Source organism: Setaria viridis, chromosome 7 (genome assembly GCF_005286985.2).
Source record: "Setaria viridis chromosome 7, Setaria_viridis_v4.0, whole genome shotgun sequence".
Lineage (NCBI taxonomy): Eukaryota > Viridiplantae > Streptophyta > Magnoliopsida > Poales > Poaceae > Setaria > Setaria viridis.
Window position 1 is genome coordinate 28,921,750 of NC_048269.2, and position 14,511 is coordinate 28,936,260.

Genomic DNA, 14,511 nt, shown 5'->3' on the forward strand with positions numbered 1-14,511 from the left:
CTTTCTTTCTTTCAAAGTCCGGTATCCTATTTGCCCTATTACTAGTTTAACTATATAGTCTAAAAAAAACTAGTTTAACTATATATTACTCGTTCCTCCTCCTCTCTGAAATTGTTGACTATCATCTCGGGAAAAAAAACGTTGACTGTGCTAAAGTAAGCTAGGCACTCCCTCCGTCACAAATTTTGCTACGTTTACTTTTTTTTTAAGTCAAATCTTTTTAATTTTGACCAACAGTACCTCTAAAAAGAATTTATTTCAAATAAAAAGTTACATATTATAATAGTTGGTTTCATGATAAATCTACTAACATAATCTTTATGCTACTAGTCTTTATGATTATTTCTCTCTTCATGGTCAAAGTTGAAAATATTTGACTTTGAAAAAGTCTAAACGTAGTTATATTCTAGGACGGAGGGAGTATATAATATTATTTTGAAGAAAAACTGATTTTTTAGCTCAGCTAGTAAGGTTCCATAAGGTGGAACCTGCCCTTCAAATTCGAGTCCTTACTCCAGATTCGAGTCCTTACTCAGCATTAGTACTCGTATTTTTCCGAATTTATTTCAGGATTTAACCGGCTTAGTGGTAGTCGACGTGCCTGTCGACAGGAGGTGTCGTGGTGACTTCGTCAATCTCGAGGATTTACCGGCTCAGTATTTCGAAGATACTCATAGAGGTAGGATTGCATGCATGTGTTCGTAAAGATGTGTGAGGACCGCCCCTCCAGGCATCCACACTTAAACAATACGATACCATCCCAATTTGTTACCAACGTTAAACAGAATGGTTATTAGAGTAAGAAGAAAGGAAAATAGAAAGAGTTATAACGGTATTATCTTTACCTTTAGGGAATAATCGAGCAGCAAACAAGTTGTGGCCGTGGGTCACAGTGTTAACTGCCGGCGAGGCCATGCCGGGCCACGGGCGCATACAGAGGCAGGGAGAGGCAGGGGGAATGGTTTTGGCATGGGGTGAGATGCCAGGGCGACGTGGCTTCGCGTGGTGTCTCCAATGCACGGCTTAGGGTGGTAGGGGATGGTCGGGGGAGGCGGATTGCGGCGGCGTAAGTGGTGTGCGCACCGGGGGGTGAACTGCTAGCGGCGAGAGGGAGGAGGGGATGGGGAGGAAGATGACCGGCGTGCGGGCTAGGCCAAATAGCTGGGCCGGACGGCCTGCCTAGCTGGGAGGAGGAGGTGGTGGCGGGCCAGGCCGGAGGGAGGAGTGGGCTGGTTAGCTAGGCCGAGGGAAAGGAAAGGGAGCTGGCGGCCTGTTGGTAAACGGTAGAGTTTATCACATCAAATATTTAGATACTAATTAGAAGTATTAAACATAGACTATTTACAAAACCCATTGCACAGATGGAGGCTAAACGGCGAGATGAATCTATCAAGTCTAATTAGTCCATAATTTAACTAATGATGGATTAATTAGACCGGATAGATTCGTCTCGCCGTTTAGTCTCCATCGTGTAATTAGTTTTATAATTAACTCATATTTAATCCTCCTAATTAGCCTCCGAATATTCGATGTAACACGGACTAAATTTTAGTTCCAGGATCTAAACACCCCCTTACTTAGAGCTGGGACTTGAACCATGCCATGCTGGCACGGTCTGAACCTCTCGTGTTTCGTGCCTCATCATGCCTAGGGCCTTGTTTACTTCACCCCCAACTCCCAACTTTGGCACTATGCAAAAAGAAGATTCCCCATCATATCAAACTTGCGGTACATGCATGGAGTACTAAATGTAGAGGAAATTAAAAACTAATTGCACAGTTTTGTTGTACTTTGCGAGACGAATCTTTTGAGCCTAATTAGTCAATATTTGGACAATAATTCACAAATACAAACGAAACGCTACAGTGTGCTACAGTGCCGGAACAATAATTTTGGCACTCCCAATTTTGACAACTAAACAAGGGCCTAGACTTCTAGGCATGCTAGGCACGTTGTGCCATGCTGGCATGGCATAACAAGTCTCTTACTAGACCCAAGTACGGCTCGTGGCACGCCGACGTCTTCATGCCGTGCCAGTCCAAATACAACCCTTGCAACGCATGTGTTTATTTTTTATCGGTGCTTATTTGTTTGCACATATTTTTGCTCTCATACATAGAAAATAATTTATAAAATTAATAGAGGAATCAAACCATATCATATAAATATTGTAGGTGAATCTTATGACTACTTGTGTCCATACGAGAACGCATCATTATTATGTTATGAATGGTCATTATCACGATTCCAGTAAGGCAGATTTTATGGTTTCCGATGTTAAGCTACATGACATATAGAACGAATGATGTTAGTATGGTATAATTTACGGATATGTTAATGAGCTATTTTCGTGCCGTGCCGGCCCAAGCACGACCCAATATACGTGCCGTGCTACGTTACCAGTCGTGCTAAGATCCTAGACACGGTACCGCCCTTGCATCCGTGCCGTGCCCACACGATCCAGAATTTATGGTGCCGTACACTTTGGACCGTGCCAGAATATTGTACTTCGGACGGTCCACAAATATCACAGCCCAGATCCCAGCTCGTCTTACTGAGAGTTGCGTTCATGGGATCGGCGATCGACGGACTCGCGCGTGACTATCATTGTGCTGTACTGTGTGTGTATTAGTGAGCGAGCGTCGTCTCGTCGCCGTCCACGTCGCATCGCATACGGTTAATTAGGTCCAGTCACCTTTGCGTGCGTCCTTTTCTTCGTCAGGTACGTGAGATACAAGGTGTATGGGGGCAGTTAATTAGTTAAACGGCAGCTGCAGCAAATGCGAGCGATTCGCGAGGCTCCCATTTTTCCTCTCCCTCTGCGTACGCACGCATCTGTATTTCTCAAACAGACTCCGATCCGACCGATGGAGTAGCTAGCTGTGATGGAGAAAGTGGTCAGGGTTAAATAGCTCATCATCCCCCCTGGATTTAGTCCATCCATGGATGATTTTCTTTTAAAAAATATACATCATAACTCTTTTATATGGTACTGGATGTAGTCTCTATCTGAGCATTATAGAACTCAATGTGGATTTACAGCTTTGTAATCGACAACCTTTTGATTTAAAGCTATTTTAATGTATGAAACGTGACTAGAAAGATTTGAAGGCACAAATACACATCAATACATAGAGGTGAAAGAACCTCCTGGAATAAAAACAAAACGTAAACATCTGCGACACTTCACCCAAGCTTTGGTAGTACAACTTCAAGTAGGTTCTTGACAGCAAACTTGTGCCGTAGCCCCACCCTCACCCGCATCACCATCGTAATATTAGCCCACCACCAGCACCATGATCGCCCAAGCTCTGGTAGATGACCTGATCATAGTATATGGTACGGTGGATGACAGACGAAGGGCTTCTTTGGTGGGGCTCCGGCTCCGCGCACTTACCGAAGCAAGCACGAAGGAGTCGGAGTCGCACCCAACGGCATCGATCTCGGAGCCTTTTTTGGCACATTTGGGAGGAGCCGGAGCCGTTTTAGATCTGTATGGCGGAGCTCAAAAAATGGCTCCGCAGCTCCGGCTCCGCACAAGAAGCTCCTTGCGAGGAGTCCTGTCAAAGGAGCCCGAATTATGCAGTTAGCTGCCGCTAAGTTGCGCGCCTTTGGTCGATCGTTGCGTTAGGCACATGATCGATATGGATGCATGATCTTTGTGTGTGTGTGTGTGTGTGTGGGGGGGGGGGGGGGGGGGGGGGGGGGGGGCTTGTTAGCAACTGAGAGCAGCTCGCGACCTCCGGCTAGGTACGTGCGTTCCTTGTCCCCCTGAATGAATTTGGGAGACCACCCGGCCTCTTGCAATGCGTATGTGCGCACCAGCCACATGCTGGACTACGGCAACCCGGCGCCTCTTACCTTCTGCGACGGACGATGCATGCTTCGGCAGTTTTCTGGCTGCAGACATGTAGTTGGAACGGTAAGACGCGCGTGTACGTCCTGCGCCGCCGCCGGATGTCTCGGCCGAGCGCTGCTGCATGCCGTGCCGTGCGTAGGCGGCGGCGACACAGAGAGATGGGCGCGCCGGGCGCAGCGAGGGGCGCCCGGACGTGGTTGGTCGGCGTTCCCATCGCGTGGCGGCGTCCCGGCCGTCTGGTCCGACAAACCACATGCGCCGGGGTCTCGTTTCTCCGAAGCCGCGCGCGCGGCGTCGTCCGCGGAGATCGCCGCCGTGGCCGGAGGGGGACGACGCCGGGCGGCGCGCGCGGGCACAAGGGGCCGTCGGTGTTACAAATACCAACTGCCCGGAGCGATGCGGCCCAATTAATGGGGGAACTACGCCCGGTTATATCGTGCATTAGAGTGAAGGCCCAAGTTTGTTTGAAGCCCGGGATCCTGTCAGATTTGTGGCCTATTTTTGTGATCCAATGACTAATTTATGATATAGTAACTATACTAGTTCGTCTAGAAATGTTGGATGTCCCAAAGTTAAAATTGATTTTTGACGCGATCAGGTCAATCTCTGTCAACCAAAGCGTCTGTCTACAAGTAAGCAAATTGTAGGCAAAGCGAGGAAGCAGATTTTGACCAATAATTTACTCAACATAATCTCAACCTGCCTAACTCTCCACGGTCTTTGCAAAGGTCCTCCTTCCTTGGTCCAACGAAACCCGGCTGGTCCAGAAGAAAGAGCGGCTCGCACTACCAAGCGAGCAAGAGTTTCCAATGGAACGACATGGTTTTCCAAGAACGTACGCAATCCATCAGGTCTGATCGGAATAATTTGTTCATGGGATCGGGCGATCGATGGAGTCAGTCGCGCGTGATTATCGTTGCGCTGTGCGTAGCGATGAGCGTCGTGCACTCTCGTCGCCGTGTCCAAGTCGGATTACCATACGGTTAGGTCCGTCCGGTTTCCCTTGCGCGTGCGCGTCCTTTTCTTCGTTAGGTACGTGACCGATGATCTCGGCATGGGGCAAGTTAAACGGCGGCGGCAGCGGCAGCAGCAGCAAGTGCAATCCATTCGCGAGGCTCTCATTTTTCCTCCCGCTACGTACGCACACGCGCGCTCGCCTTTCTCAAACATACCCTGATCCAATCCGATGCGATGCGATCATGGCTCCCCTGAATTAGGCATTGGGCGCACGATCGGCACCCTCTTGCGTGCGCGTACGTACCAGAGCCGCATGGTGCGTCCCTGACCTGCTGCGGCTATTAGACTGACACAGAAGGTACCTCCTCCTGTCGTTCACTAGTTACACTGTTTGCCTGTTCAGGGCTGTGAACCTGCTCGATCGATGGCCAGCATTTCTGCAGCGTGCGGAGAGGAGGTTTGTGATGTTCACATGTGTGTGGCCTCGTGGCCTCTGGCCTGTGACGTTGGCCGCAGCTGGAGAGACGTACGGTTCTGCAGCTTGCCATTGTGTGTGTTAGTTAGTTAGTTCCACCGTTGGAAACGGCATTGTCTAGCTCCGGCGACTCACCAAACCTTCTGACCCTGGGTGGGATTGGGATCGGAGGATGCAGACGAGATGAGATCAGACGACGCCCGGCCGAACACGAAACCGCCTACCTAGCCCATGACCACCGCGGCAAACCAATCATCGGCCACCGTGCGCGTACGCGTGCGTGCACCGCAGAACCAACCAGCCCCCGGCCGGGAGCAAGCATGGCCCCCCCACCCGTCGACGACGCTCGTCGGCATCGCATCTGCGGGCGCGTTTGGACGGGGGCGCCGAGGGTTGCTTTGCTTCCGGAGCGCGGCGATCGACCGATCAAGGAGCCCGGTGGTGATGATAGGGACGCCGGCCAGGGGCGCATCCGTTACGTTATTTCCATCCCCCGCCCGGACAAATCAAACAGCTTGCTAGCGGATGCATGCCAGCTTGGGGATACGCTTGCCAGAGTCCCTGCAGTGGAAACTTCCTGCAGAGGCACCGCCTGCCTGCCCTTTCTCGTTGACATTCCTTTCACAAGCGTATTTACCCTCGTAACAAAGTTTTGCGTGGTCTGATCCGATCCGATCCGGTGGCCGTAAAGCGAATCGATCGAACCGCAGCAGCAACCCTTCATAAAAGTGTATTTTGCGATTGCGATGCGTTGCGAGCTCAGAGGTGTGCAACTGCAAACTCAATCAGGCGTTATTATATTGAGGCTGCTCGTCGACCCATCTTGCAGCGATCGTGCGTGTTCGCGCAAACCAAGAGCTCTATACAGATCTTCAATACAATTTTTAAGAATTTGTAAAACTAAAGTTAGTTAGTGGTGCTGCGTACGGACGCTTCTTTTTGTTCTGCGATTTTAGGTCCAGCAGAAATATGATGCTTTGTTTGGGGACAGGATCGTGCCGTCCTAAGTGTAAAGCGCAAGCATTTCAGGTTTGTTGGAAAAGAAGATCGTAAGAAAGCAGCCACACACTCACTCCACGCTCCTCTGTGACCTCCACTCACTCCATCACTACCTTTTCCATAAGAAGTCCCACTCAGATCAAGCTAGCCTCCAACGTTAGGGAGCTTTCTTTCTCTGTTGCAGCGCTCATTGGCTCAATGCCGGTGCAGCAAATGCAGGCAGCTTTTATTCATCTCTGAACTTGCTATTCAGTAACAATCTCCACATGCATGCAGCATATTCCACCGTGTTAAAAAAGAAAAGATTACATCAGATGAGATGATGGTGCCCCTGCAAGAAATTCTGAGCATCTCATCAAGCAATGAGTTGAGGGAATAAGGGAAGAAAGGAAGGGAGAGCACGCTGATGCAGAGCACCCAAGGAAAGGAAAGGAAAGGTCGAAAGGAAGGGGGAAGGATCAAAGGAGACGGGGGGAAAGATTGTGAAAGCAAGGGCCGCCGGCACGGCAGGCAACCAAAGCCAAGCAGCCGCACTGACGCACCAAAGCAACTTTCCTCGGGCTCTTTCCTCCGATCCGATTAAACAAACAGGGCACCCAACACAACACACCAAGAAGCAGGTGCACTGCACAACCATCCTCCACTGTGCTTCTAGAACCCAGATCCGCGCGGCTCCGGTGATTCTTCGTACACGCGTCCGGTGCAGGGCCCGCCGGGGTTAATCTAGTCTGCTAATCACCTTGACGCCAAGAGTTACCGTTGGCAAAAAGTTAATTCCGGCCTGCTCCAACCACCGTCCATCCGTCCGTGATTACAATTCGATGTCGTCCCGTCCGCGCTGGAGAGGGAGTTGGCAGGAACGAGGGCGGGATTGAATCGACTCGTCAAGCAATTATCGAAGCCTCCGTGCCTTTTCCCCCCCGCTTCGCTTTCGGTCGGGCTCCGCCGTTGAAGCACAATGACGAGTGTGACCCCTTCAACCAGCCTTGTAACCATCGCAACGCAAGCTTAACCTGTATATATAACTCTCTATCCTCTCTTAATCTCTTCCTCTGTGCAGCCCAGGTGCCTGTAATGACCCCACACGCACACCTCTCAAAGGCAAAGCATTGGCATTCCAGCAGCAAGGGGGCAGAGGCGTGGTGCCAGTGCCACAGATAAAGAGGGAGGGGGAAAAGAGAGATAGGTGAGGAGGCCTGGACGCCATTGATGTCGTAGCAGAGAGGTCAGGTCAAGTCAGTCTCCTGTATAGCCACAAGAAACCAGGAGAGGCCGAGGAAGCAACCATGGAGCCTGCGAGGCGGGGAGGAAGAGGAGCCATGCTGCCGCTCCTCGGCGCTCTGCTTCTTGCATTGGCCGCCGGTGTGAGCGCGTGGCCTCACGACGGCGCCGTCGGCCATGGCGCCGCTGGCTTTGCCTCCGGGGCCGGCGGGGAGCGGCGGTACAGGGATCTCGCGCAGCGGAGGATGGAGAGCGTCAGATCTTCCTTCGGGGCGACGAGGAGAGATTTGGCAACGGTAAGCACGCGCTCAAAGCCGTACCAGCATGATTATCTTTCATTCTCATCACTTCAAGAGTAGCGCAGTTCATGTGTTCATCGCTCCTACCGTCCGATTTTTTTTTAAAAAAAAAAACAGAAAAAGAAAGAAGAAGTTGCTGCTACGGTCCAAAGTCCTTTCCCCTTGCGGCAATGAGTTTTTTAATGGGCAGTTGGTAGTTCTCGTACACTTCCGTCCATTTGCTCTGATCGTCGTCTTGAAGGCGCAGTTGTTAGGCTCCAGTTGTACGGCCACTAGTAATTAGAGAGAGTCAGAGAGAGATGTCGGCTTGCTTTGCAGTTAAGCTTTTCACATTGCTCTTCTCATCTTCTGCAGTACTACGCTTAAAAAGCAACGATTTTTACCACCAAATGGAGCTTTGTCACCCAGCTTTCCCACCGTCTCCTTTTCTGCCGGAGGTCGCTGTCGACGATCCTCCCAAGCCTTCCTGGAGAGAGTGCCTCTCGCCAACTGCTAGAATATACTCAAACGTCAAGCTCATCAGCCAACTACTCGAGCGAAGTACGCATAGAAAACTCTCTGCTGCACACGCTGTAGGACTGTAAGAGCACGATGAGTCCCCGGAGCCGTTGGACTTGGGATTCACCTCTCTGCATTCTGCAATACTTCAACTGCAATTGTGCGTCAGGTTCTTGACTGCAAAAAGCCCATGACGCCATCTGGAATTCTGAATCTACCGACATTTGGCACCAACCCTGAATTTCTCATGCGATTTTCGTCAGAAACGTTTGGTATGCTTGCATTTACCCGGCACCAGCAGCAACACCAACTTTTTTCCAGCTCCCTTTCCATCTCCGGCACAGCACTGCTCGCGCCGCGCCAACCACTAACTGCCCCACACCTACGACGCGACACGGGCGCCCACCAGAACGCCAGATGCTCTGCAGCTACTCGTGCTCGCCGTGATCGCGACGCACGATTGGCGCTCCGGCGCGGCGCACTGGTCAGTGTAACGTTCTGACGTGTCACCACGCTGCGTGTTGGGTGCAGGCCTCGGCGGGCGCGCGGGTGTACCACGTGACGGACTACGGGGCGGACCCCACGGGCGCCGCCGACGCGACGGACGCGATCAACAAGGCCATCGCCGACGCGTTCCGGGCGCCGTCCAACGCCACCATGACCGGCGGCATCCCGGACCTCGGCGGCGCGGAGGTGCACCTCGACGGCGGCACGTACCTCGTCAAGGCGCCCCTCACGCTGCCGGCCTCCGGTGGCGGCAACTTCCGGATCCACGGCGGGTCGCTGCGGGCCTCCGACGACTTCCCGACGGACCGCTACCTGATCGAGCTCTCCGCCAAGGGCAGCTCCCGGAGCTACGACTACGAGTACGCCACGCTGCGCGACCTGATGCTGGACTGCAACTACCGCGGTGGTGGCGTGTCGTTGGTGAACTCGCTCCGCGTCGGCATCGACAACCTCTACGTCGTCCACTTCAACTCCGACGGCGTCGCGGTGAGCGGCGGCCACGAGACGATGATCCGGAACAGCTTCCTGGGCCAGCACATGACGGCCGGGACCGACCCCGGGGAGCGGCGGTTCACGGGCACGGGCATCCGGCTCGACGGCAACGACAACTCCGTCACCGACGTCGTCATCTTCTCCGCGGCGACGGGGATCATGGTGACCCGGCCAGCCAACTCCATCTCCGGCGTGCACTGCTACAACAAGGCCACCGGGTTCGGCGGCACGGGGATCTACTTCAAGAGCCCCGGGCTGACGCAGGCGTGGATCAGCAACTGCTACATGGACTACACCAGCATCGTGGCCGAGGACCCCGTGCTGCTCCACGTGTCGGGCTCCTTCTTCCTCGGCGACGCCAACGTCGTGCTCAAGGCCGTCAACGGCGTCGCCAGGGGCGTCCAGGTTGTCGGCAACATCTTCAGCGGCCGGGACAAGGGCGTCGACATCGTCCAGCTGGACGGCAAGTTCGCCACGGTGGATCAAGTGTACGTGCAGCAGAACTCGGCGACGGGGATGACGGTGAAATCCACGGCGGCGCGCGGGTCGGCGGAGGGGAACGGGAGCTCGTGGACGGTGGACTTCGCGGACGTGCTGCTGTTCCCGGACCGCATCGGCCACGTGCAGTACTCGCTCGTCGCCGGCAACGAGTTCCCGGGGCACACGCTCCGGAACGTCTCCGGCAACCAGGTCGTCGTCGCCACGGACAAGGCCGTCTCGGCCACCGTCCACGTGCTCGTCGACCAGAACACCAACTGAGAGATAGTGTGCGTGCGTGCGTGCCTGCTGCTGCCTGCTCGCGAGACTGCTGCGAGCAAGGCGTGATTCATTCGTTTCCTCCTCCTCCTTCTTATCCTTACAAGATTCAGCCATTCATGTTATGTCGTCACTCGTCAGGGAGATGGCAAGTCGTTCGATCGAGAAAAATGCTCCAGAATTGATCATTTTTTGCTGTTTGAAATGAAATGTCTCAAAAGCTTTGAGCGTAATGCATGGCTTGACCAGCCACTTAAACTTGCACGACAATTCTGAAATGATCTGGGGGGGAAATAAAGGTACTTTCGCTGATGCAGTAGATCATAGGTGACATGATCCATACATGGTCCTGGACTCCTGGTGTGTTTTCTGGTCACCTGTCGTTCTCAAATGTACCAGAAAATGGCTCTCGAATCATGCATGCTACGGATCGAGTAATCATTTTCTCCATTCTGATTCAGAGAAGTGGCCCGGGAACAAAGCGCTGAAAGTAAGATGCCATTCAAAGTTTCCAAAGCGCAACGAGTAGCTCACCTGCTTTCCCGTCTAATTTTCAATCCGTTCACACCGGTCGGTTCTTGATGCTAAATTTTTCAAGGCTACGGTGGCTTACTTTTCTGCAGTTCAACTGCCAATATTTCGGCCCGTTTATTTCGCCTACATTTCCAATTCCACAAGATATGGCTTCGAGTTGTTTACCAGCTTTCTCCATGTCCCTTGATCTTCTCATTCAGAGAATCAGAAAATTATGTTGATGGATAGTCGCAAATCATGCAATCATTGCTAATGAAAGACAAGTTCTCAATTCCAATCCCCAAGTCACCGACACGCCATAAGAATCTAAAGGACCTTGAGCTGAGTTTTGCCAACTGCTAGTCAGTCAGTAATTGCAGTTTTTCTTTTACAGTTTCTATCCTTTTCTCAACTCCACAAAAGTCTGAGCAAACCCATGGTCCAATCTTCTGTCACCATGTGATGTGGCTTCTGGAAAATCTGAACCACATCAGCATGATTCCTGGTCCCTAATCCAACACCATTATTTTGTTGAGACCACAGATAAATCACTGTAACTATGCAAAATACTTGTCAGATTGCTCAGTGAAGAATAGATAAACTATAATTTAACATCTGATTAAAGGTCTAACAAGAAGTTAAGGCTTGACTACAAGATCAAGTTCAGAATATTTGACCGCCGAGTCACCTAAGTCTAACAAGAAGATTTCTTCCATAAGAGATCTAGAAAATAGGACAAGGAGCAACTAATTATATCCTACTAGTCCATTAACCCGTGCGGGTAACCCGTGCTCCCGCCCGGGTTAATGTTTTTAAGAAGCTATTGTATTTGAAAATTATTTAGAAATTAAACTTGTAGCTAATAATCAAAATTGATTACCTACTACTCTCTTATTTTTTCAATACGTCAACATAATACTTATATAGATATGTACCTATCTTTATCCAGTTGTAATTGATTTTTAATTAATAATTACTCTATGCATTTTTTCATTCATATTCATACTTTTTCCATTTTGTATCGCACCTCTAATCCTCCATACATTATGTTTAGCATACAAATCAATATTTTTCATCGATTCCTCACATACATGTATAAATGGTCTAAATGGTGACGCTGATCATGTGTATATACTTTAACTTAGTATTTTTATATTAACAATGACATAAATAGGTAATTTAGAATCATATATTAGTTTACTTTTTGACATTTATGTATGATGCACATGAAGATAATTAGATTAAGATTTAGGTGTTTAATTTAGGTTATTTTTAATAACAACATACTTGGGTAATATAGATAAAATTTTAGAATGACATTTTAAGTTATTCTTTATAATAATATGTATTAGTAAATTGGATGAAGATTACGGGGTTACTTTAGATTATTTTTTATAATAGCTGAGCTCAGTAATTTAGATATAGGTTTAAAGTTCATTTTTGAATATTTTCACAATGATAATGGTGGGTAACTTTTTAGAAAGTATAATAGATCAATGGCTATGATTATTTGAGTTTACAGGATTGGTGTTTGATGTTTTGATTTTTATGAGAATTTATCTCTTTTTTCTAGGTTGTCTCATGGGAACTAATGCGGAGTCTCCAATATAAAAAAGGAACTACATTGCTAAAAAATATTACCACAAGCTAACTCTCGTTTGTTAGATATTTGAACACAATACTTATATAGATACATACTTATTATCTTCATCCAATTGTAATATATTTTACTTAGTAATTACTCTATAATATTTTCATACACATTTATAATCTTTAACTTTTCACTTTGCATCGCAGGTATGCGCTTAAATTTGTTTAATGAACCATAAGTTTGTGATACAATTTTAACATAGAAATCTATATTCTCGTCACTTCCTCTATATCTTTATAAATAGTGACACACATTATACGCTTAATTATCATATCATATACCAATAGTGCAAGATATAGACGATTTAGAATAATATATTGCTGTATATTTTTAATTAAGGTTATTTGATTCAAACGTAGGGTTATCATGTTATTTAATAATGGCACGTGTGAGTAATATAGATGCAAATTTAACGGGTTGCTTTAAGTAAAAGTGGTGGGCAATTCGGTTGCAAATTAGGAGGTTATTTTAAATATTGTTTATAATGGCATAAGTGGGTAATTTTTAAGATTAGGGGGTTACTTTAGTTTATTTTATATAATGGCAGAGGTGGGTAATTTATATATAGATTTAGGGGGTTACTTTAGGCTATTTTCATAATGACATAGATGGGTAATTTTTTAGAAAATATAATAGATCCAATGGCTATGATGATTTGAATCTATCGATTGATGGTCGGATATTTTTTCTTTTTTGTGAGAAATCTCAGGATTTCTCTCTTTTTCTAGAGTGTCCACCTAGGAATCCTAGGTGGCTTCATCTAGAGGCTTCAAAAGGAGCCTCTAATTAGTAATAGTAAGATTTTATATAATGGCAGAGGTGGGTAATTTGTATATAGATTTAGGGGGTTACTTTAGGCTATTTTCATAATGGCATAGGTGGGTAATTTTTTAGAAAACATAATAGATTAAATGGCTATGATGATTTGAATCTGTCGATTGATGGTCGGATGTTTTTCTTTTTTTATGAGAATTTCTAGGATTTCTCTCTTTAAGTGTCCACCTAGGAATCCTAGGTGGTGTAATAAGTGCCATTTGAAGTCAAATAGTGACCCTGAAAAATTCAGAGGGAAATTCAAAAGAAAAAGAAGAAAAATGGCAAAAAGACCAAATTCGGCCAAATTTTGACCGAAATTTGAATTTCAAATTTGAAATTCAGAAAAAAATTGTCAAAAATATGGAATACAAGTGTAAGAGTGATTGGAACTGAAGGATCAAAAATTTGGAATTTAAATAGTGCTAAATCTCTCAGAAGAATCAGAGAAAAGAAAAAGAAAAAGCTGTTTACTGTTCCTCGTCCGACAACAGGGTTCAGTAAAAACAGCTCCAGAGTTCATTTTCAAAATTCATTTCTGAAAAATTCTTCCAACAAGTGCACTAGAACAGCTACATTATATTGAAGTATGCATCTTGGACTTCAACAATCATGTGATGTTGGCCAAGAACAGTAAAAGGAAGGAGGTCAAACTCGAGCCCAAAGTCAGCACATTATCACGAGTTAACTGAAACTCTGAAAAATGCCTAAGTCTGAACAGCAGCTAGGCATCAACTTTGAATTCAAATTCAGAGCAAATTAGATCAAGGAGGGTACTGGTTTATGATCAAAATGGAACATTGGGACAATATAGAGCATGTTTGGGTAGAAGTTGGATTGGAAACACCAGATTTAGGCCACTGAATTGGATTGGCAAGTTGAAGTCGGCACTACTGTCAGTGACTGACGAACTGAACTTTTGATTCAGTCGATTCAGAATCAATTCGAGCAACATCTCCAAATTCCACCAGTTTGATGATTATCTCGGGTTGGAGCCAAAACAAAAGATGGAGAATTCAAGTTTATCTGTAACTTTCTTTAAGCATCGGTGTGCCGTTGGATCAAAGATCAACCACGGTTGGCTTCTGAAGATCACGGGCGGGAGAAGCGATGACAGAAACTCCAGACGTGTCGCCGCCGCCGTCGTCGGTCGTCCGCCAGCGCAGCTAAGCTAGGCCACCTCCTCGCCACATACGCCTACGGGTAGACCACGGTGGCAGCCATGCGAGGGGTAAATGCTTGAATAACTACCGCTCCCGCGCCGCCGTTTTCACCGCCGTTCTTTTTACTGCCGCCAGCGCCTCTTCTGCCAGACATCGCCGCCAAGCAAAATTCCACCTCCACACCGCCGCTCCCGTCGATTCCTTCCACCCACGCCTCCGCCTACACCCCACCAGTAGCCCTACCAACTTGTTGCCCAGCTTCTTCGCCGTGACACCTTGTATCGCCGCCGCTTCTGTCCGCCGCCGTC

At 48.2% G+C, this 14,511-nt stretch overlaps 1 protein-coding gene across 2 annotated transcripts; it reads left to right on the forward strand.

The window, feature by feature from the left end:
* Positions 1-6,902: 6,902 nt before the first annotated feature.
* LOC117865765 (polygalacturonase QRT3) lies at positions 6,903-10,296 on the forward strand. Of its 2 annotated transcripts, none has more exons than XM_034750006.2 (3): positions 6,903-7,278; positions 7,351-7,807; positions 8,840-10,296. In XM_034750006.2, exons 2-3 carry the CDS (start codon positions 7,577-7,579, stop codon positions 10,064-10,066), a joined length of 1,458 nt encoding a protein of 485 aa, XP_034605897.1. In that variant the 5' UTR covers positions 6,903-7,278; positions 7,351-7,576; the 3' UTR covers positions 10,067-10,296. The 2 variants fall into 2 exon arrangements, with proteins under 2 accessions (XP_034605897.1, XP_034605898.1); XM_034750007.2 differs by having other exon boundaries at positions 6,903-7,255.
* Positions 10,297-14,511: the final 4,215 nt, after the last annotated feature.